The sequence below is a fragment of the Rhamphochromis sp. 'chilingali' genome, assembly GCF_963969265.1.
Source record: "Rhamphochromis sp. 'chilingali' genome assembly, chromosome: 14".
In the NCBI taxonomy this organism is placed as follows: domain Eukaryota; kingdom Metazoa; phylum Chordata; class Actinopteri; order Cichliformes; family Cichlidae; genus Rhamphochromis; species Rhamphochromis sp. 'chilingali'.
In genome coordinates this window covers 2303423-2326908 of record NC_137941.1, presented here as the reverse complement: position 1 = coordinate 2326908, position 23486 = coordinate 2303423, and the positions used below count along the sequence as shown (strand labels likewise).

The following is a 23486-nucleotide window of genomic DNA, read 5'->3' as shown; positions in this document are numbered from 1 at the left end:
TTACCATTAACCCCACATTTGTCTTTATTTCACTTTCTCCTCCACAGTTCTTTAATTACCAGCCTCCCTCTGCCTCCCTTTTATTCACTTCTAACAATTAACCCCTTTCTCCTCCTTCAGCCGTCTGCTTCTCATTCATATGCTCTTACAAATTGCACCTATCTGTCTCACTGTCACTCTCCTAATCCCCTCTTTCTAGCTGTCTATTTCTCATCCTCCTTCCCACTAGTCTCGCTCTATTTTTCTGTCTCTCTCAAATACCATTACTCAATTAACCCCCTTGGTTCCTGGCTAAGGGTCAACATATGTATCAGGCCTGGATCCAATCTGTGCCTCTGACAAATGAAGGGTCCACACACACATACATGCTAGCACACTAAGGTGTGACTTAAAAATGATTGGATTCATTAGAGGAAAGAAAGAGGTAAGGGGCGAAGGGAAGGGAGTGAGAGGAAAGGGAGGGGACCAAAGCTCCATAAATACTGCTAGAAAAATCAGGACAGGGTAAAGAATAATAAGCATTAGAGAAATAACAGAGATAAAATCTGTATCATCGAGACCACACCATATATTGACAGGTAGTGTTGGGCAGAGTAAGAGTGAAAGAGAAAAATGATGAGGACAAATTGTGGAGAGGCTGAAAAGCAGCACAAAGAGCTGGGAAATAGTAGACATGTGAGAGGAAGCATGTAGGTTCATTATAAGGAAATCCAACTGTCCAACTCCTCTTTATCCTGTCATAATGAGCAACCTCTCAATGTAACAGAGAGATAATGATACATGAGCCAAGCCTGAGTGACCTTTAGCTGGGAAAATTTCCATTAATTGGGAAAAATTGAGGCCAGCAGTTTATTGTAATGTTTAAAGCTATTGTAGTAGACTCTGGAGTTTATTTTAATTACTTTGCAATTTATTTTCATCCTTTTATCTCGTTTTCCAACTGTTGTAAAGAGCAAATTTAAGCTAAAATCACTGCAAAGAAAGTGCAGAATCAACAGCACACACAAGTATTTGCACGAGTATTAACCTCTCAAGTACTGCAAACAGGGCCTGGCTTTAAATCACACAACACAGTCACATGGCTATTGTACTATTTTACCCATTGATTTGTAACTGCAACGGTTGTGTTTGAACTGGACGGCACCGTCGAGTAAAGTGTTTGATCCGGCCTCTCGTGTGCACACGTGTGCGTTTGTACACATTCACACACACACCCACAGACACAACGATAAGAATGCATACATTTAGCAGATGGCTGGTGGTTAAGAGAGTGTGAATGATAAAATCTGCCCACTATTCCGTTGACTTGTCCATTATTCCACTCCACTGCTTTTGAAAAGTGTGTGCGCGCGTGTGTGTGTATATACGCATTAGTATGTCTGCGTGCGGAGCCTTCGGCGTGCATGTGTATCTGTGTCTCAGTGAAACGATCTAATCGCGTCACTCTTGTCGTAAATGAGCAATATTAAAATTAAACCATTAAATTAAAACATTAAAACAGCCATTTAATTTTTTGTCTGCTCTGCTTTTATTGTTTCTGCCCATCGTGTGTGACAGGCTGTAAGCAATCAAACTAATGAGGCATTACAGACCATTTCAAAACAAGTGATATTGTATTACCCATCTGTGCATTTGATCAAGTGAAGCAAGATGTGCTTGTGACATATGAAGCAGTGCAATGTCAAAGATTTTTTTAGTCATTAGTGCTCTTGATGTGTGTGTGTGTGTGTGTGTGTGTGTGTGTGTGTGTGTGTGTGTGTGTGTGTGTGTGTGTGTCATTCTAACAGATGCTTTGCTGAGACCACAGACAAAGTTTATAATACAAACATGCTTCAGGCAGCACTGATCACATTTATTAACATTTGTTTAAATCAAAAGACGCCTGATCTACACTCCGATTATTGGCTACGATTTATTTCCTGGGTACATCTTTGGTATCACACAGTTCAAGACTTTTTGTTTTTAATGTGGATCCATGTTTTTCCCCATCTCAGCGTGGGCCTCTGACATCTGTCTGACTCACAGCTGATTAACACGCTTCAGTTCATGTTGTTGCCAACTTTGCAACTTTGTTACTAAAGAATCTGACTTTTCATACCTCTGTCCATTTTTTTTCATTTGTGTTTTTATATTTTTGGTCACCAGCGCAGGTACGTGTGGCTGCTCTCTCGCCGCGGGCACGCTCAGTGAGCAGCATCACCTGATTTTTGCACATGTGCAACACAGAAACTCTGCACGAAGAAGGGGAAAAAATAAAGAAAGTTTCTTTCAGTCTGATTGATCATTCTAAAATGAATTTTTCTCATGCAGCCCTGGGGTTATATCCTCAGGACCCCTGAAAATGACTGCCTTTAATTAAACCGAAAGGCACCTGCCCTTCTCGAGTCATTTAGCCCCCACCAGCCCAAGCTTCTAATATTTTATGTTGATTACAACCAGAGCTCCCGAGCACAGAACACACTGTGTGGGCTGTTACCTGATGAAGACTGAAGCATGAGTGGTGGATATTATGTCTGGCCGGCTGATGGGAAGAAACGGCATTAAGCAGTCAGACTTTGAGACATACAGATGGGCTTCAAATGGTAGTTATGGTAAATGGTAAATGGCCTGTATTTGTATAGCGCTTTCTAGTCCCTAAGGACCCCAAAGCGCTTTTACACAACCTGTCATCCACCCATTCACACACACATTCACACACTGGTTCACTAGTTAATAAAGAAACTACACGTGCATCGGGCCAAAGTTTAATGCAGTTCCATCCAACTGTCAAAACTCATTAGAATTAGCAAATAGTGAGGAAGTGTCCGAGTCTGAGGAAGTGAAATATTGAGGATTCTTAGGTAACGTTATCGGCATATTGCAGTCCAACTAAAAAATAATTAGAAACAAAAATGACTAGACAAAAAAACCGAGTTATACACACAACATCCACTATGCACAGAAAAGAGCAATAAAAACGGAGCAAAATGCATCTGTAGCGGTGCAAAACAACACAATTTACCCAGAGACAAATGTTCCTTCATTCCTTTTTACAAATCTCAGTGTAATGAGACTGGTGACCTAAACTTGACCAGTCTTGGTCCTTCAGATTTACTCGACAGTAACGATCACTTTTTCTCTGAGCGTCTCAAAAGCATCAGAAACGAGAAGTTGTAACAGATTCTAAAACAAAAGTGTGGGACTCCTCCCCGAGGGAAGCAGCTGGGTCTCTGTGTGGCGCCGTGCTGGATGATTATTCTAACAAACTGGTGCAAAGGGCTGAAAGACTGGTGACAGACAGGTGGACGGGCTGGCCACTTCCTGTTATGCGTCTCCCGTGTTACATGCACGCCACGTTGTGATTTTGTTAGTAGCAGCATGTTTGAAGGATGTTGCTCAAGGCATTTGTGCTCATAGGTGATTGTAATTATAATCGTGCCGCTGCAGAACCAGAAGATCTGCGCTGTACTTCTTCTGTACGCTTCCATGAAAACATCTACCATCTCCAACTACAGCATCGACTCTCCATAACGTGATCATTTTTTATTCAGTCTGCAGTTTACGCAGTGCCCTTGTATAGTATATCAGAACATTAAAACTCTAATTGCTAAACTTAAGTTCTTGATACAAATGAGTCAATTAAGATCAAAATGTGCGTTTAGCGGCTACGAGACAGAAATTATAGCGCGAGGCTGCTGTACACACACACAAAAGTAATTTGGCCGAGCTAATGTATGTGCTGCATTATTTACAGATTGATTGCAGTCATCATTGATTGTGTGGACTCATAACAGCATTTACAGTGGGGCTGGAATATAATCGTTTAGACGTTCATCATTAGAAATCATTTAGTCTAACTTTCAAAAGGCAATTAGCTGTGGGGCTCCTTAATGCTGAGCGTGGTTCAAAAAGTTCACAAGCAGTTGTGTTTCTCCTCACATCAGGAAACTCCAGGTTATCTATCGCATCATACATCTGTGTGTCTCTGCAGCCTGCAGTGAGTAATGGGCCGAGCCATCTCTGAGGTAGACCAGCAGAAAGGATAAATAATTGTAGGCGATCTGGATAATCAGATGGACTCAGAGGTTTATGTTTAATAGCTGTTGTTATTATTTGTAATTTACATTTACAAAGATCTGTACGTAGAAAACCATTTCAGGTTTGACTTTCTTCTTCATTAACCCGTCACCAGCTTTCCCACTGCTGCACACGCCTCCCCCTCTTTTCCCTTTCCCCTCCTCCTTTTCCCCCTTCTCGTCAGCTTAGCTCTTTCATTTTGAGGAAGAAAACACAAGCCAGTTAGAATAAGGCAATTATGACCCTGCTGGAAAGGTTATTATGCATAATGCCCTGTAATCCTCCTCTACAGTTTTCATCAGAAACGACATGAACATTAAGACTTTGCAGTATATACACGTGCTGACAGAAATGGCTTCCAGCCCCATTTTCTGAAATCACAGACAAAGCCACAGTTAAAGCATTGATTGGTAAAGATGATGTAGTTGCAATGTGATTATTCATAGCTGCTTGTGCTGCTGTGACAAGATAATGAAGACAATAGACACCAGACAGTCTGGCAGCATTTGCCTGGAATAGTGTCGTTAAGGTAGTTTTGTGAATTTCTCTTTGCGTGTCGTGTTGGTCGACGTGTCAACATTAATTAAACCGTGACCCCGATCAAAACAGACTTGAGAGGGATTTAAAAAATGTGCAGTGTGATATGACACAGTGAGAAGCGGTTATTTGTGTGGGCGGACGCTGACGCAGTCCAGACAGCCTTTTAATCCCATACACCGCAACAAAAACTTGATGCTTAAAACAAGCAGACAGACGTGCAACAAACCTCATTGTTCACATTGCACCTCTGTCTTCAGCTTAATGATCCCATTATTATTGTGTTAGGCACTAATTAATGATGATTTTTGTAACTATGCCAGCAGCAGGAAGTCTTGCAGGAATTGTTTCTCCACTAACTTTTAATTTGAATTTATTGAAGAATTAATTCCCCATTTCTGTGATTTATTTGTTCTGGTTTTAAGACCAGTTTTACTTTTTAGGATATTCAGCATCTGGGTTTCAAGGGTCACCTCTCTGTGCCCTTCTCTAAAAAGCCTCCATTTACAGCAGAGAGATATTGCTCATCAGATTTGGTCTGCGAGTGGCTGCTCTGTTATCTCGAGCCAGCAGGGCTGCCGGGCTTGACCCCAGGTCGTCTAATGAAAGCCTTTTCTACTCAACAAATGTGTTTCACATTGACATTTGCTTTGATTATAGATTGGTTAGATGTTCTTAACTAGTGAAAACACATTTCTAATATATATCTGGTAAAGGTATCTGTACTGGTACCACACCTAGCATCTCACAAATGATCTTGGATATGTGGAATATCATTAGACCTACTGAACTGGATGAAGTGTTAAAGCTAAAGTGGACCTTTCTTCTATCACTTCCAGCCCATCCTAATCATATTTATCAACACATCTGTGAGGAAAGCCGAGTTCAAATATATTTCTCTGTCCAAGTCTGATGTCAGCTTTCGAAGGTTAAGTGAATGAACTAAAAGGCCAACTACACACACAAAAACAGTGCTTAAGCAACCTTTGCCCCCTCAGCCCCCCACATAAACTGGCTGCTGGTGAGAATCAGTGGCGTGTCTAGAAAATTTTTGTTGGGGGGGCCAGGTAGGGGCACAGATTTGGAGAAGGGTGGCAGATTTAATTGGCAGATAATGTTTAAAAAAAAATTTCTACCAACCCTTAACCATAATTCAATAATCCTATAAACCTAATAACCAAATACACTTTTAACTCTTATTAGAATGAGATTTTAACCACTACGGTGCAAAGTTTTTAGATACTGCGTTGATAAAGTACAAGAGATACAATCAGTGCTTTGTCAGTGTTTACTCAGCATTCAAGGACAGCAATATTTGCATAGTATTTTTACTGACATATAGTGCACATATGTTTTGGGCAAAAACATTTTTGAAAATTAAAATACGAACATTTGTAACAAACAATTGACAAATTAGCCAATGCCAATGCAAAACTTTATCTGCCTGTTAAAAAAAGAAGATAATCTTCTCACAAACTGGTGTTTGATTTTGAAACAGGAAAAAAGTGTGGAAACAAATGAAAAGACTAACATTTGAATAAAACCTGAAAGCAAGTAAATACTTTCTATGCTGCCTTATGGTAAACTTTGGTAATATTGATAAAGAACAACACTGGCTGATGATAAAATACAGTCAGCTGGCATGGTGACACTGCCAGTATTAACCTGCAGGGCTGGACTGGGACAAAAAAATTGGGCATTTTTACTACAGACCGACCCACCAGGTAGTAAAGCCATAAAGACTGACTGAAAACAAACCCTGTTGTGACAGTGATGTACAGTCTTGTTGGTATATGTATGATTTCTATACATTTTACGTCAGATAAAAACTTTGGTTGTAAGATTTAGATAATTATTTAATAAAAACTAGGTATTTTAAATGAGAATAAGAAAGAAAAGTATTTCTTTGTGCCCACCTTTCCCTGTTAATTCCCTACCTGGCCCCCTGGCAAAACTTTGCTAGACCCGCCCCTGCACAGTTACCAGCTGTCAGCTACATAAAAAAGGATCCTGGTGTTATTTATCTCTCAGAAACAGTTGATAACTTCAACTCATTCATGTCACCTAAAAGGTAAACCTGTTTCTCCATCACCTGTTCAGCTCTGATGGTTCAGTAAGGACATCTCCTGGTTTCATCTTCATGTTTCCCTCTCACCACATATCTAAACAGACATCATGACCAGCAGCTTTACAGCTGTGGCTCCAGCAAACATCAGCTGATACTAGAAATTAATATTAAATACATTCTAACAACAGCTGATCAAGCTTAAACGTGCTGCTGTTGTTTAGCGCAATATCTGCTGGTTTCCTCTTTCTGGCGCAAAGTGGGCGATAAACAAACAAGAGAGAAAAGCCGATCAGCTGATCATTGATCAGTTTCATGATTGAAGTAGCAACAGGAGAGGGAGGGTGAGAGAATGAGAGAAGAGGCAGCTGTGCAGCATAAAGACAGAATAAATCCAGCTTTGTGTCTTTTTTCCATTCTAGCTAAAGTCCGGGACAAACTGCGTCTCTTCTCAGCTCAATACGAAACGCGTAATATTTTCTCTGAATGAGGGACCATTCCATTTTTTTAAGGAGCCGTTGGCAACTCTACTAACCTTATGAATAAAATAAAGTTCACTATCAGTAACATCATAGCACCCACCCAGCTGTATAAAAACTCCGTCAAACTGGCTAGAACGCAGTATGAGTTATTGCAACTGACAGTAAAAAGTCAGCAACGTGAAAATAAACTCCACCTAAACTTGGTTTATATATGACCCAGATAGACTGCAGGTCATAACTTCTTACCTGAAGTTCAGTTCACCTGACACTCGGACCGGTGGCTGCCTCGGGTCTCTCCTCCTGCCTCCCCTTCCCTCATCCACCTGTTGCCTCTGTGGAAGCCCCCGTCATAGCCACCACCAAACAACGGAGTTATTTCTACACATCGACCTGCATCTGGCCATTACAAAAAAAATAAAAAATAAGTCACTGGGGATATGCCCGGTATGCCCGATGGCCAGTCCAGCTATGTTAACCTGCAACCAAATCTGCAGCTCCATACAGCAATGTTACGACTTAGATTATATCTTATAACGCATAACTCTTATGTTAGCTGCCCTCAGTAGCATACTGTCTGAAATATTCCACAGCTGCAATAATTCTTTAAGTGTTATTTTTTTCCTTGGTATTCTAATTTCACCGAAGTTTACTAAACTCAACAAACTTGATATTACTTACCGGGACATTTATTCTGTCCTCATTTTCTTTCACCGAAAAATTGTTTCCTGCAGTGCCATCTTGGCCATCTTTCGGGCTTGGCTCTCCTACCTTTGCTAACGTGATGCGCATAGCGCAGAAGCGATGCTGCATTCACTTACACTCGGATATCTGAGCGTCACCGTGAAAACATTGATATTTGATTGAATTTTATTGTTTTGCCTTTGGGGTGGCACCTGGGGTGGCCAGTCTGGTTTGGGGGGTGGCCTGTGCCCCCCCAGGCCACCCCGCTGGACACGCCATTGGTGAGAATAATATTGACCTTCCTCTAAAGAAAGCATTGCCGATTATTGCTTTTAGACACTGCACAAGTGTCATTTACTGGGCACCATTTTTATGTTTTTTTACAGCCTAATCATTTAAAGTCCTCAGGAAATAACACAGTTTATTCTGAAAAATTTAATTATCTTTCTAGCTATACTAAATCAGTATATATAAAATACAACAGAAAAGAGGTTTAGCATGATGAAGCCAAGTGAATCCTTAGCCTGTATCCGCTCCTCTCATTTCTATGTGCTAACATGAGATGGATACTTTTATATAACATGACCTTCAAACAATGAATGCAACTTGTTTACAGGTCTAAGTCTTTGTCATCCAGCATGACGACACTGTAGCGCCAAACTGGAAAGCAAGCCTCCAGCTTTAACTGACTCCAGCTGGTCCACATCGTGGTACAACGTAGGGCTGGGCGATATGGCCTAAAATCCATATCGCGATATAATTTGAAGCATGTGCGGTAAATATATATATATATCGCGATATATTCTTTTCTTCTGTATAACGTATTTTCCGCACTATAAGGCGCACTTAAAATCCTTTAATTTTCTCAAAAATCGAGTGTGCCTTATGTATGAATTCTGGTTGTGCTTACTGACCTCAAACCGATTTTGGAGTGCAGAAATCTGTTAAAGTGAAGCGCCTTGAGGCGACTTTTGTTGTGATTTGGCGCTATATAAATAAAATTGAATTGAATTGAATTGTTAAAAAATGTTTTGATGGATTGTCAGAGCATTATGGCTGCTTCAGGTCCCAAAGTCAAACGAACACTGAGAGTTAAAAACGGTCTAAATTCTTTCATCTTTAATAAGATGATCGGCGTTGCTGCTTTAGCAGGTGTAACAATTAAGTTTAACATCCAGGCATCCATGAAAACAGAATTTATTAAATTTAACGGAGTTAGAAGTTAACAGGAAGTTAGCTCGCTAGTTTCCACCTAAACATGACATACCATGTTCTGACTGAGAGATTTTTGAAACTAATTCAAACGTACAGGTCTGTTATCACTTCCAACATAAATGAAGACAGAAAACTAAACAGCAGTGACGTTTGCAGGGTTACTAAAGTTGGACTACCTGGTATATAATGAATGTTGTGCTACGTGATCGCTAGCGACACAGCTATGTTAGCATAACATTAGCACGCCAACTTTTTTCCACTCGATAAAAGTTAACGTGACGGATTCTGGTGGTCAGGGACAAATGCAATCGCATAGCAGGATGCTACACGGGCCAAACTTCAGTCAGGAGAACAACTGAGATCATTCATCTACAATATGAGGTTAGTCATTAATATACTGCAACAACATGGGAACAAAGCCACAAATAAATAAATTTTGGAGGGGGTGGGAGAACTGTGTGTGCATTAGTGATCTGTGGGTGGAAAGGGGAGAAGGGGGGTGGTAAATAAAGTAAAAAAAAAATGATGGGGCCACAAGGAGCTGATATTAGGCAGAAGTGGCACTTTGCCTTTTGCCTTTGTGGCTCTTTGCTTAGGCTGCTGCCCCCGCGACCCGGCCCCGGACAAAGCGGATGAGGATGGATGGATGGATGGAACATGGGAACAGAGCAGCTACGAGAGAATTCAACATTAATGAATCAATGTTACGGAAGTGGAGGAAGCGCAGTTTTTGGCTTTCCCCATATTTCAAAAGTGCTTCATCTCTTTGCTATGACTGTCGCCCGCCATAATTTGCAGATGATAATGGTTGTAGCCGCTGTGATGCTTTCGATCAAAACAGGCGCAGCTTGATGACATCATCAACATGCGCTATCGCGATAGAGCGGTATAGTCAAAATCTCTATCGTTGGCCAAATTTATATCATTTCTATCGTATATCGTTTATATTGCCCACCCCTAGTATAACGGTTCATCTAGAAGTGCTAAATACAGATTAATGCCAGGCTGTGTCCATATGTCTTTAGGTTGTGTGCATATTTGCTCTTCTTAGTCCTTCAAAAGGTTATACGAGTCATAAAATGTCCTTCCTGTCCACTATAGATGACTCAGATGTCATTTTCTTTATGCAGCCAGACATTCACCATTATATAGTGATCACTGGTGAGTTGTCTTGTGTGAGCATTGACAGGTGTATCCCGCAGTCCTTGAGAAGGGTGGAATGGCCATAAACCTCTTCTTTCCTTAGGACCTCAGATATCAAATATAACTCTCAGTCTGGCTGCTGGTTGATGAGGCTACGGCCTCATTGGTAAATTGCAGTACGCTGACACATATATCAGTCTACACTGACAGTCAACATATATTAACCGAGCGCCCTTCATATATGTGCATATGTTATGAACGCGAGCAGTCGATTTATCAGCTTGCAAAATTATACGACATGCTGTGTTATAACATCTGCAGATATTTAGAGTGCTAGTCGTCTATGTAATAAATATCCTCCTTTCTGTTTTGATAGGGTAAAAGGGTACACGCTCATGAGGGGGTTTGAATGGGGATCCATTACAAAAGACACAATAATAAGCATGATAGGATGTGTGTTTCAGGGTGTGGGGAGTGGTTTCTCTGATCTTAAATCTTATTTGTCAGGGAAGCTAAATGTAGAGTCTGTGTGCATTCACCACGTGTACGTGACATTAATGTCCCAGAACAAACATCAATATCATATGAGGCAACAGTGTTTCTCCCCCATCCATCCATTACCAGCTAACCTTTTAAACACACCCTAGGCCATGTAAGACTGTTTCTGCATACCTCCGAGATGGAAAAAATACATTAGGAATTACACTTCCAGCAACATAGAAAATGCTGATGGGAATCCATATTTTCTGCTTACTTTTCATTTCCTTTGGCACAAAGCTGTGAGTGTGCTTGAAAAACAACGTGCAGGGGAGGCATTAGGGTAATGGAGAAAAAAGGCTGGAGTGAGAGGGTGTTGGATGGGGGACTAAAGGTGCATTTACCAACAATGCACAACAGCCCACATCATTTATTTTATCTGGTATAGTATAATTTTCCTAAGAGGTGGATCCTGGGGGAGCGCCGTGTAAACGAGACTGTTCCCTATCAAGCTGTAGAATAATGAAAAAATACAACAGTAAAATATTTTCTATGTTAATGCAAAGATAACGTGTCATCTGTATCCAAACACAGCAGCAGCATTAACTTGTAGGCTGAGTTTCCTTTTCTAAATTAGACAGACTCTATATTCTTCCTACAATGTTTCGTATACGGTGTTTGTTTTGTCATAAAACTGTGATGGTTCACTACACCTAATTAAGCCAGGTGAATACCGTCAGGCGTTTTATTTCCAGATACCTGGATTGGGAGGAAAATAATGCTAAATGAATTACACTCAGTTGCAGCATGCTAGCAGACTGAGCCTTAAAAGCTGGACAGATGTGCCAACTTTAAATTTTAGTGTTTTTTTTTAACTCAGCTTCTATTTTACATAAAAATCCTGTGAGACTAACAGGATCCAAAGTCCTCACAGAGAGAAACTTTTTTTCTTGAATGTGAGGTTCGAGTGACAGTCCCACAAGCCAAACAAGCTCAACTCCTTCAGTTCCCAGCTCCCTTCACCTCTTCTGTCCACTTCCTGGTTCAGAGATTTCTGTGGCCGCATGGTGGTTGGTGTCTAACGTGGCAGTAAAGTGTAGAACGCTTTCAAAGCTGAGCTGGATGTGGAAATTAAAGATCTCACAAACTGGGGCCTCCAAACATACACACGCCACAAGTTTGGGTACGCCAGGTCTGTCCAGCATCCAGGACGCTGGAGCCCACAGTAAAGGCACCTTCAAACACCCCACCCTGAGACTCCAAACAGGCAGGATCCATTTAACCATTTAACCGTCACTCAGCACGTGAGCACAAGCGACAGCCAGGACTTGTTCCCTAACCTACAGCTGCAGAGAAGGAACCTTTTCATCTGCTGGGAACACCCCAACATCTCACTGGGCCAAGCGCAGAGTGGTGCAGAGTCCAGGCTCTCTCTGCGAGACTGGTTTCAGGTCAAAGGCTGTGCGCTGAGGCGAGCCTGACCACATCTAGAGAGTTCCTCTTGACCACAAACACTCGCTTAGGCTCCTTTCTCACCACAGAGGTGACGCTCCATAATCCTACAGCCAGATTCATCAACCCCTGACGCCATCACTGCGGCGGAGGCGTTTGCGATCACAATACGGTGGCAATTTACGGAGGGAAACAGTATCTGAGTATATTTCAGCCACTTTTTTTAAAACTGTACTCCTGACCTCTTTCTTCAGCGGACCTCAAATATCTTTTATTTTCTTTGTGGTTTTAAACCTAAAGCCAGGCAGTCTGAGTCTGCCTACAGTAAAACACTCATCTGGGATTAGGAGCCATTTATTCATCTCAGCTCAGTAATACTATGACAGCCTCGCTTCAGAATCCAATGAATATCTCACACTTTCATTTCATATGCAATCTCTGGTGCTCAGGAGTGTGTATCGCCGAGTATGATTCTGTACAGTTTATTTGTTTGTGTGTCTGTGTGTATGTGCCTTTTGGGGGCATTAGTGTTTTGCAATGTTTTCATCCCAGCTCTGAAATATATATATTTTCTAGAAATCGCGCAAATTAATACTTTACGTTTCGATGCGTTTCGCTGTCGTATTTGATGCCCTAAAATATGTCTTTGGCAGTTTGACTGCATTCGAAGTCTGTTACCTACAAGCGTCGCTATCCTATTTGAGCGAATATGAGAGAAGAGAGCATCGAGGGAAAAGCTGAATAAAAATACAGCAGTCGTCAGATGTATTGTGCATCTTTAGGGACCGCCGTCACCAAGACATTCATTTACTTTCAGTCATTAAAAGTCCAGCTCTGACACAGAAACCTGCTCGACTCGCTCCAACTTGCTATTCAAATGATTAAACACTTATCTAATCATTTCCCTTCCACTCACATTTTGATATCAAACATTAACTCAATGCTTCTCTCTAACTGCAGAATGAAAGACAACACTGAAACTGCTGTAACCCTGAGCTCTCTCAGGAAACAGAATTCAAAGATCTTAATGTTACAAGTCAACGCAAAAAGGCTAAACACGTGAAAGAAAAAAAAATCTAAACAAAACAAAAAATGCCAAATAATTCAGTCTCGGGCGCTAAAGTCCAGACAAAATCAAAGACACACCATCACAACTGTTTCTAACGTAGAGGAACTAATCTTCGCAGAAACTCTACACTGTGACACCGGCACATTAAGCATCACAAACAAGCAGCCAAAAGCAGGACCAGTGCATGATGCTCTGCAAATCTCACCAAAACCATGGCAACAGGCTCTCAGAACAATAATCTTCTCGGTCAGTTGCTGCTTTCCGGACTCTTTTATTGCTCCTGTCATTGAGTCATGCGGCCGTGCGCTGCGGCTCTGTGTGTCATGTAACTGCACAGTTTTCACACAAGAGCTCATCACGACGTTTCACTCAGCGTGGAGGAACAATCCAGGCTTTATGAAATTCTAAAATGTCATGTGTGAATATCAATTCTTAGCAACAGACACAGTCACAAGTAGGGCTGGGCCATATTATACCGTTCACGGTAATACCGGTATAATGTTAGGCAACGATAGGAAAATGAAATATCGCGATAGAATGGGAGTAAAACGCGCATGCGCAGTGCCTTTGTTTTCATACGCACATGGCCGATTGTTGAGTGAAACAGATGAACCAGAATTGGTTTGTAAAAATGGTGCAACTTCAGTGATGTGGAACTGGTTTGGTGTTTGTCCGTCAGATACACAACAAAGCACATTTTTTTGCAGAACATGCAAGCGGCCGTTGTTATTGTCATATTTGTCGGACTAAGATGCCCTTAAATCTGGGAGTAATCTGGGTCCTAAACTCCGTATGCTTCAGGTCAAACAACACTGCAGCATCACTTAGAGTTAAAAACTGTCTAAATTCTTTCATCTTTAATAAAACGATCAGCATTGCTGCTTTACCAGGTGTAACTATAAAGTTTAACTTCCAGGCATCCATGAAAACAAAAGTTATTACATTTAACGGAGTTAGAAGTTAGCAGGAAGCTAGCGGAAGTTAGCTCGCTAGTTTCGCTAGTTACCTAAGCATGATATAGCATGTTCTGACGGAGAGATTTCTGAAAAAAAAAATCAAACGTACAGCTCTGCTATCACTTCCAACATAAATGAAGACAGGAAACTAAACAGCAGTGACGTTTGCAGGGTTACTGAAGTTGGGCTAGCTGGTATATAATGATGTGCTACGTGATCGCTAGCGACACAGCTATGTTAGCATAACATAAACAGTGAAGCTGGAGGACGAACACTAACACTTTTCCACTTATAAAAGTTAACGTGAAGGTTCTTCATGGTTAGAGACAAATGCAATCGCATGGCAGGATGCTGTAAACGGACCAAACTTCAGTCAGGAGAACAACTGAGATAATCCATCCACAATACGAGGTTAGTCATTAATATACTGCAACAACATGGGAATAGAGCAGCTGCCAGAGAATTCAACATTAATGAATCAATGGTACAGAAGTGGAGGAAGCAAGAAGAATGAGTTTAATAAAGTTTGATTTATCTGACTGCTTTGTTTCGCTTAATGTGCCTTATAATCCCGTGCACCTTATGGTGCGAAAAATACATACTGCACACTGCAGTTTAATGTTGCAAAGCACCTCTTTTTAACTTCAGTGGATATTATACATGGTTATGCTCAGGATATGTCAGCCCATTTCTACTGGAAATGCCTTTTGGTTAAACTTTCAGCAAGGAATTTGCATTTGCACTGTTACATTTTTATAAAGCTTTAATGTACATAAAAACCAGCTTCTTGTTTAAGTGAAAATAAATGGAAGGTTGTCTTTTTGCGCTAGTAATGTTGTGGAGTTGTATTTTGTCTCGCATCAATTATATCGTCGGTTATATCGTTATCGCAAATTTTCAAATATATATCGTGATAAATATTTTTGGCCATATCGCCCTGCTCTAGTCACAAGTAACATTTCTTCAGGTCAGTCTTGGGCCACTTCATGCACGTAACCATGCACCAAAGCTGTCGGCATGCACACTGACCAATCAAGCCAAAAACCTTTAGCTAGATTCTCAAAAACAAAACTATCCTTTTAAATGTAAAATAAGTGATTATTTTGACATGAACAGAGGCACAAAGGCCCGAGTCTTAACAAACAGCAGTTCTTCCCACAGATTCTTACAGCCTCGAGAGAAATTGCTAACTACAGCAACTTTGTTCTTAATTAGTTCAGTGAATTTCCAACAAATCCTGCAGTATTTATACGTGCTTAAAGGCATACAGTATGATCCAAGGACAGGGAAACACACTGTATCTGTACAATTTCTAGCCAGCAGGTTCTTCAACTTTTTTAGCAGTGACCTAAATGAAAAATTCAGTTATCCATAGGACACAAGCTCATTAAAACATGTTGACACTGTTTTAATGTGCGGAGCCACCAAGAGAAGGGCTCCGGATTCATTTAAGGCTCCGAGCAATCATCAAACAGCCCTTACTCTAGGGGATGGGACTGATCACATTGTATAATGCCAGATCTTTTAAAAAAGTATGAAAAACTTCAGTTTCCAAAGGGGTTAAATGACAAATGACATTCTTCAGGGGAAAAATAAGAATAAACAGGAATATATGGATTACGTTTGCCTCAAGTCTCCAAACGTGAATTACTAATGATGCTGCCTGACGCTGAAGGCGAGTTAAAACCTTTACCTCTGAGTTTTGCTTAAGAGGCATTATTGTATCAAGGGAGTGGCTTATATGCCACTGCAGCTCAATACTCTGCACACACATACAATGGCACACAATATACCAGACAAAGATCTCTACTTCAGCCTTTGTAACACTTTTGAGCAGACACACAGTATCATGTGCTCACTTCTCTGCGTAATCAGCATGAAACTGTTGTATCAACTGCAGTCAGCATTCTTTTACTTGCTTTTGCATTTGGCACACGCTCGCTCTCCGTGTGAGCTAGCATCAAACCAAAGAGCGAAGAGAAATACACAGGACTGTCATGCACTGTTGCACTGCGCAAACCAAAGTGTGTCCTATAGCTTTAGGGATACAGACGGTCGACCCAAAGGCAGGTTGGACAATGACACCTCTGTACATTTCCAAAAAACAAATTGCGGTGCAGACTTTCAGGTATAAAAGTATTAACTGTTTTGAAACTGCTCGTTTCAGAGGGTTAAAAGTGATTCGACAGTTTACTGATGCAGTTTTATGGTGAGGCCAGATTACCACAACTAAGGTGGATGATGATTTCAGAAGGCTTCCTTTATGAAAGAAAAAGCCTTTACCGACCTCTAACCAAGTCAAGAATACTCTCAATGAGGTGGCAGTCTGTATTCAAGAGGCACCTTCATGAATGGAAATAGAGACAGTTTAACACAAAGTGCAAACCACTGGTTACACACAACAAGAAGAAAGCCAGACTTTGGCAGAAAACATTTAAAACCAGCCTGTGCAATCCTGCAAAATCGTTTGTTATGGCCTGCCAGTGCAACTGTGCCACTAGTGTTATTAATGTTTGACTGCTGATAGACACAGCTGATCGCACAGCGCTTCACAGTGCAAATGGATGAGAGCCCAAAGCAAACGACACCCAAGAGTTTCTGAAGGCAGTGAAATGACACAAGACCACCTGATCTGGACCTGACCGAGCAGACTTTTTAGTTCCTGAAGGGAAAACTGAATTCACAGCAGCAACTGAAGGCGTGGAGAGAAGCTCAAGAGAAGAAGTATAGCATTACATTGGATTTTATTTTTAAATGCACAGTGGTGGTGTACAGAAGCAGATATACAAAAATTGTGGCAAATATTTATGAGCCAAAGTAAATACTGTGATTTTGTAACTGTGCACAGAACAATAGCTGCCTGGTGCGTGTCTGGGGTGGTCAGTTGCACATGCCAGTGTAATCTGCTGTGCTGGTCAGTCAGGAAACAGGCTATTCCAGTTAAAACTAACTAACACATATTGTTTTCAGAGTTATTAATTAAGAAGCAGGGTTTCTGGTTTTTGGTTAAAATCAAATAAAAAACTCAAACCAGTCAGCTGTTCCATAAAAACATACACCAATCTGTATAATCCCATAATCATACTTAAACAGAAACAATAGAATATATTCTGCAGAGGATGTACTTACCTTGTCTTTGTCTTCCACCAGATCACTGAGTATGTCGTCGGGGTCTAGAATCCCCCCGTCACAGTATTCAACATGGTGCGTCCGAATGAAGAAATCTCCTTCCTACAACAAAGGACACAAAAATCAGTGACTTGTCACCACATGATCAATTTACCTACAATTGTTTTTTAACACCTGCACACATTTCTAACAGAACACTTTTTTTGTTTTGCCCCATCAGGAATGACATCAGTTATCACAGACAGAGTCTCAGTCGTGGTATTGTCGGACTGTTAACCACAACAGGCTGGAAAACTATCCAACATTTTCTGTCAGAATCCTAAAATAGTCACACTTCAGTCTGAAGGATACGGACTGCTGTTAAATTACACATCACAGAGCACAGAAATGATGTGGAGTTCATCAGTGTTGCATTCTTACGTTTCTTTAGGGATGTTTTTCTTTAGTTGTTTCAGGACGGCTGCCAAAATCTGATATTAAACCGCAGCTGAATTACTGAGATGTTACAGGTTGTGCCCTCTGTACTGCAGAAGTTAGGATGAATCTTCTCTCTTGTCAATCCAGAAGAGAGATCTTCCTCGTCCATCTTCAGAGGAAGGTCATATTGACGCCCACGCAGTCAAAACTAAAGATGGAGAAGCAGCGTTCAGTTTCCAAGGTCCAAAACCAAGTCTCGGAAAACTGAAGCCTTCTCTGTTCCCAGTGCATTTGTATTAAATTTACTTTTTATTAAACCAACTTTATCTTTCTTGCACTATTACTGCACTGAAAATGTTCATCTTTTTTACATTTGTAAAAAATGTGTTTTTTGTTCTCTCTAAATCATAATTATGCATTTATTCCAAATTCATTTCTAAATTGCAATTTTTTTGATATTTTTATCGTAATGCTTTTTATTTCTCACATATTTATCACTTCTGAAACTTCAAGATTCCAAATAATTGAGAGTTCTCACAGTAAATGTTTTAAATATTGGAAATGATCCCGGTTCGTCCACTGTGCATGAATGTGTGCATTTGGTGTTATATAAATAAAAGTGAACTGAATTCAAACACCAGTGGTGAATTTGTGTGTGTATGAATAGCACAGTAGGCAATAATACATAACACCTAGGGCTGCCACAAACCATTATTTTGATAGTCGACTAGTCACCGATTATTTTTGCGATTAGTCGACTAATCAGATCATCATCCATCGGACATAAAACGTACAGTTTATTGCACCAGCAGCATCTGCTCTTATATAACTATCATTAGCTTACAGCTTTAAGTGTTTAAGGTCTGTGCTAACTAAAAATAAAGACAAGATGATAGTTTATTAAATTTTACTGAAATCTGCAGATTGTTTCGGTGAAGTTTAATAAACTCCTTGCTATCTAAAATATAAAAGGACACCGGAGTAAATTCTCCAGCATCTCACACTTCTGATAATCAGCTGTCTGCTTGACGTTTATTCAGCTGTGTAAAAACTAACTTTAATCTCAGCCAAACCGATTTACCCAGGAAAAAATAAATAAATAAAAATAAATAAAAAATAAATAAATAAATAAATAAATACTTAAAAAAGCCAAACAATAACATTTTTAAGTTATCTTAGTGACTTATATATCATGTTTAACCTGAGTAGCGAAAGACGGCGGTGGGTTTGAAAACGATTTGCCGGGAGTCCGGTGCTCTCACGGCTCTAGTGACCTTGCTCCCGGCTAGCTATCGAGCTAGTGGGTAACAGACGTCTCCGAAAACGTCGGAGCGCTTTTGAAAATATGTGGTGTCTTGATAAACTGAGCAGATATTTGAGGTTTACACAGCTACATTCTCGCCTGAAAATATGTTAAACGTTTATTTTGTGACCCAGAAAGAATAATAAGAGTAACATTAAAACTAACTAGCTTCCGCCATTGTTGTAAATTGAGCTGGGCTGCGCTATGAATTCTGGGACACAGCTTCTTCTTCTTCGGGGTTTAACGGCAGCTGGCATCCTTGTACATGCAGTGCTGCCATCTTCTGTTTCAGTCCGTTATTACACTCTGAAATCCTGCCACTTATTCCTGCGTCCTTTGTGATCTTACAAAGCTTCAAACGACGCGTCGACTGTTAAATCAGTCGTCGACGATTTTGATAGTCGACGTAATTGTGACTAGTCGACTAATCGTGGCAGCCCTAATAACAACACAGATACATGAATGTAGCTTGTATTGGAAACACACGTTGGTCAAAAAGACTAGAAAGGCACTGTTGACCATCTGCTTCCTATAATAAAAATCCTCAGTTTTCCAAATTCAAACACAGAACAATGGAGAGAGGCTCTTTAATTTCACACAGCGGTCAATAAGTTTCACATTAACATAGTAATAAATTAAAATTATTCTAATTATTTGATGGACACCCACAAGAATCTACTGCACACCAACTCCTCATTTATAAAGCCCTCGCTCTCCGACTCCCCTTCTCCCTCAACTTTGCCCTCACCTTTGTTTCTTTGCTGCACACATCTCTCACGTCTTCCCCGAGGTGCCTTGTACAGATTACAGCTCTAGCTGGGCCCATTCTCTCTCCCTCCTCGCTCCCTTTCTCCGCCGTGTTGGGCCTGTGATTAATGACTTTGAAACTGTACTGGACAGCTGACTGCATAGAGCTGGTTGTTGAACAACATATTGAGACAACACACAAGCGTGCACACACATACTCAAGACAAATCACACGCAGCCTAAGGAAAGGTGCGACTCCAAACACTACAGGGTGGTGCTCCAGTAAATCACTCTTTCAGGGTCAGATGCTCGTAATGTTTTTCAAAAACTCGCATTAGAAAGATTTCAAGATCAGATTGTGTCGACGGGTATCACTGCAAGGGCAACATTTCCTTCTGTCAGTGTATCAGTCCAACTGATCTGACTGTGTAATCATTAAAAACGATATGTGTGCAAACGCGTACAATTACAAAACTCGCCATTTCAGTGGCTATTCAACGATCTTTGTTGCACAAGCCTCTGACACTGAGACCATTTATGCTCTTCTATTGTCTGTAACTCTTCCTCTCTTCCTTCCAGCTGGAATTTATAGTATGACTCCGCTGTAACAATGACTTGGCTGAGACCCAGTCCAGATGCATGAGATAGATTTTCAAATACTCCGTTTTATTTTCTTCTTTCCCCTTGAGCACTGCCAATCAAGGCTTTGGAAAATGTTAACTCAAGGACACACACCGAGTGCGCGTGTTTGTGTAACTGCCTGCGCTTTAAATTTTGTTTATTAGTTCTAATGTCCAGCCCTCAATCGGTCACCGTCACACAAACAGCGGGACGCCACACAAGCAATCGTACCTCGGGAAACAGGCGTGATGAGTTCAGCTTGTATTCTACTTCCTCACATCAGAAAACTAAGCCGGGCCTGCTCTCAGTGTGTGGGCTGATCCACACCACCCAACTACAATTCACACAGAAGCCTTTAATTGTAACTAATCTATTAAAGCTCAACGAGTCATTCATCAAATTACAACAAACTAGCACAGGTGGATTTTGAAGCGCTTACAGCTGAAAACCCAAATCCATCGTCTTAAAGTTATCATCGATTAAGCCCTAAACAAACTCCAGCCTCCAAATGTTCCAACGCTCACTCACCGCTCTGGTAGCTAAACTTTGTTCTCAACCACCTGACCTGCCAAGTTAGCTCATATTAAATATAGCCCCACCAACGCCTACTAACTATTTTTACTACCAAGGCAGAAAAGGTTAGTCTGACAGCTTATTTTGCTCGTGTGTCTACTTGGATTCAGCAAATTGACATTTCGAAGGTTGATAACTTGATTTTCACTGAACACGGTCTTTAAATCTTTGAGCAAGGAAAGATCCTGTGCACAAATAGATTTACGGTGTAGTTTGTCTGTTTGCCAGCAGGATTACACAAACAGTACCAAGACAAATATCGTTAAACTTTGTGAAAAGGTGCAGGAAAGGCAGATCTTCTGCCACATTAACACTGAATATTAACGAATAATCATGTGACTAGAGTCAGATGATATTTAACCTGACAAGTAAAGACTTATTTGCAAATTAGAATTTATTATTTCAGAACATGTAAAGTACTGAGAAAGTACCACATCAGGTCGAAGATGAAATACACCCAACCATAAATCTGACATTAATCAGCTGATTCTAATTATATACACGAACTCATTCCAGTGGTTTCTGAAGAGACTGAAATGACTTGCGCAGTAAGTAATAGTAGTAGTAATAGGTAAAATTGTTTCCTGGTCACATGATGACACGCACCATGCCGTCTTTCTCCAAGTTACATTGTTACATATTCAGTGGATCAGAACCTTTTTAAATCCAACTGATTGTTCACGAAACTAATCGGCAGACTAATCACTACAAAAAGTGGGAAACACGTACACCCTGTAACCTGGAAACACAACGAGACACGCACAGTGAAAACAGCCTCGTTCCTTCGGCGACCTGCTGCTGCTATGAGGACATCAACGCCTGTTTGGGTTTCTCTGTTACAGTAGGCAATCCGTACGGCTGTACCGACGAGAGACGAAGATTCTGAGAGATAAGCCGTGAGCACACTCGTCTAATCTGATAAAGTGTCAGCACCAAATCCTGTCCCTCCAACTCTAGTGGTTTCTAAACCCGGAGAGACTCGCAGATATAAGTTTAAAGATAAGAGTTGTAAACACGCCGATCAAATCCAAAAATCAGGGGGATTAGCACTTAATGCAGTAATATTTGCAGGATATTTGATTCTCGTGACGTGATGTGGAAATGATTAATAGGTTGGAGTAAATTCCCTCCTGAGTGAAAACACTCTGTACCATCGCTCCCACTCTTATCTCTGAACAGTACGCCTTTTTAGTCTGCTGCTTAACAAACAAGTTTGGTATGCACGCTGCTCTCAAACTGAAGGTCGTGCAAATGAGTGGACCTCGATAAACCACAGAGGTGTGATTGAAGAGTCACGCAGTGCGACATCCACACCACAGCTTCAGCTGAATACTCGCCCACGTTTAGATCCTTATCCAGAACAGAGAGGTCTGAAATCATCAGACGTCAAGCAGGAAATGTATGTGTGTATTATATCATTTTATTATCGATAATTCTGTAAAGGCAGTGACTAATATCCTGAAATTAATTCTGAAAAAGCAAAACAATCTAAACTGAATCACCCCCCGACCTGCCTTGTGACCCTGCAACATCCCACACTTAAGATGGGCACAAGCTCACTTTTCAATCATCCAATTAAGCAAAGATACATTTATTGTCACGTTGTAACAAAAAATTCATGGTTTGCTTACACCGACTCGAACAGTTTGTTCAAACAAACCTTTCCGAGTCCGTTCTAAACAGTCAGGCTCAATAAACACATTCCTGTGGTTTGTCTACAGAGGAGGAGGCGCGTGTCTCCTCCCGGCCTCTCCCTCGCCCTCAGAAATAATTGCCTGTGCCGTGGCATGGGGCCAGAATGTTTGGACGATTTTATCAGCTTGTTTGGCCACGCCTCATCAGCATTCCTGTCCCGACTAATGAAACTACACTGTACACCCACACTGACGAGAACCCTTCCATACACATCCACCTGGAAATCCATATGCACAAGTGTATACACAGGTATAGTGTAAAAACACCACCTGCCCACAAACCTGACTGATTTCATTTTTAAAGCATAACATATGTATCATCTGGCTTCATCTATACCTTAGATTTCTTATCTTAGTCCAAATATGTGCAGTCACGTGGTTTTATTTATTGATGTTTTATACATTTGGACAAGCAAGTAACGGTTCATGTATTATTTTAGTTTCAGCGTGTCAGCCTGAAACTGGTTTTAAAAGCACAGGAGCGTTTGTTGCTCCTACACGTTTATTTGCAACCTATAAGTCGTTTTTATTTCTGACACACACCCGGTGCAGGTCCAGTTTTTGAAAATGATGTTTGCTTTTACATCCAACCGCTATGACACCAACAGCTGCAAAGTTTCCTGCAGATCCAGATCTCCTTTTTTGGAGACTCATGTCTGCTTTGAGTGCTCAGAGACGTCCGTATGCTGTTTGCAGCTAACAGTGAATTTGCTAGACCATCATGTACAAAGTGTCCCTTCAGTTAAAGTTGTTCAAGTAATTTGAAAATCCTTTTGAATGCTTTCCCAGACCCATATCCTTAGAACTTTTACTTTGTAGAACTAGTTTACCACATTACTGTATTACTGTATACAGTCAGCCAATAAAGT

At 40.8% G+C, this 23486-nt stretch overlaps 1 protein-coding gene across 4 annotated transcripts in view; it reads right to left on the bottom strand.

The window, feature by feature from the left end:
* LOC308410389 (partitioning defective 3 homolog B-like) overlaps positions 1 to 23486 on the bottom strand; it is a 238090-nt gene that overhangs the window by 206298 nt on the left and 8306 nt on the right. For all 4 annotated transcript variants that reach the window (XM_080903688.1, XM_080903689.1, XM_080903690.1 and 1 more), the window contains exon 2: positions 17263 to 17364. In XM_080903688.1, the coding sequence (XP_080759814.1) occupies positions 17263 to 17364 (102 nt within the window). The remainder of the gene's footprint in view (positions 1 to 17262; positions 17365 to 23486) is intronic.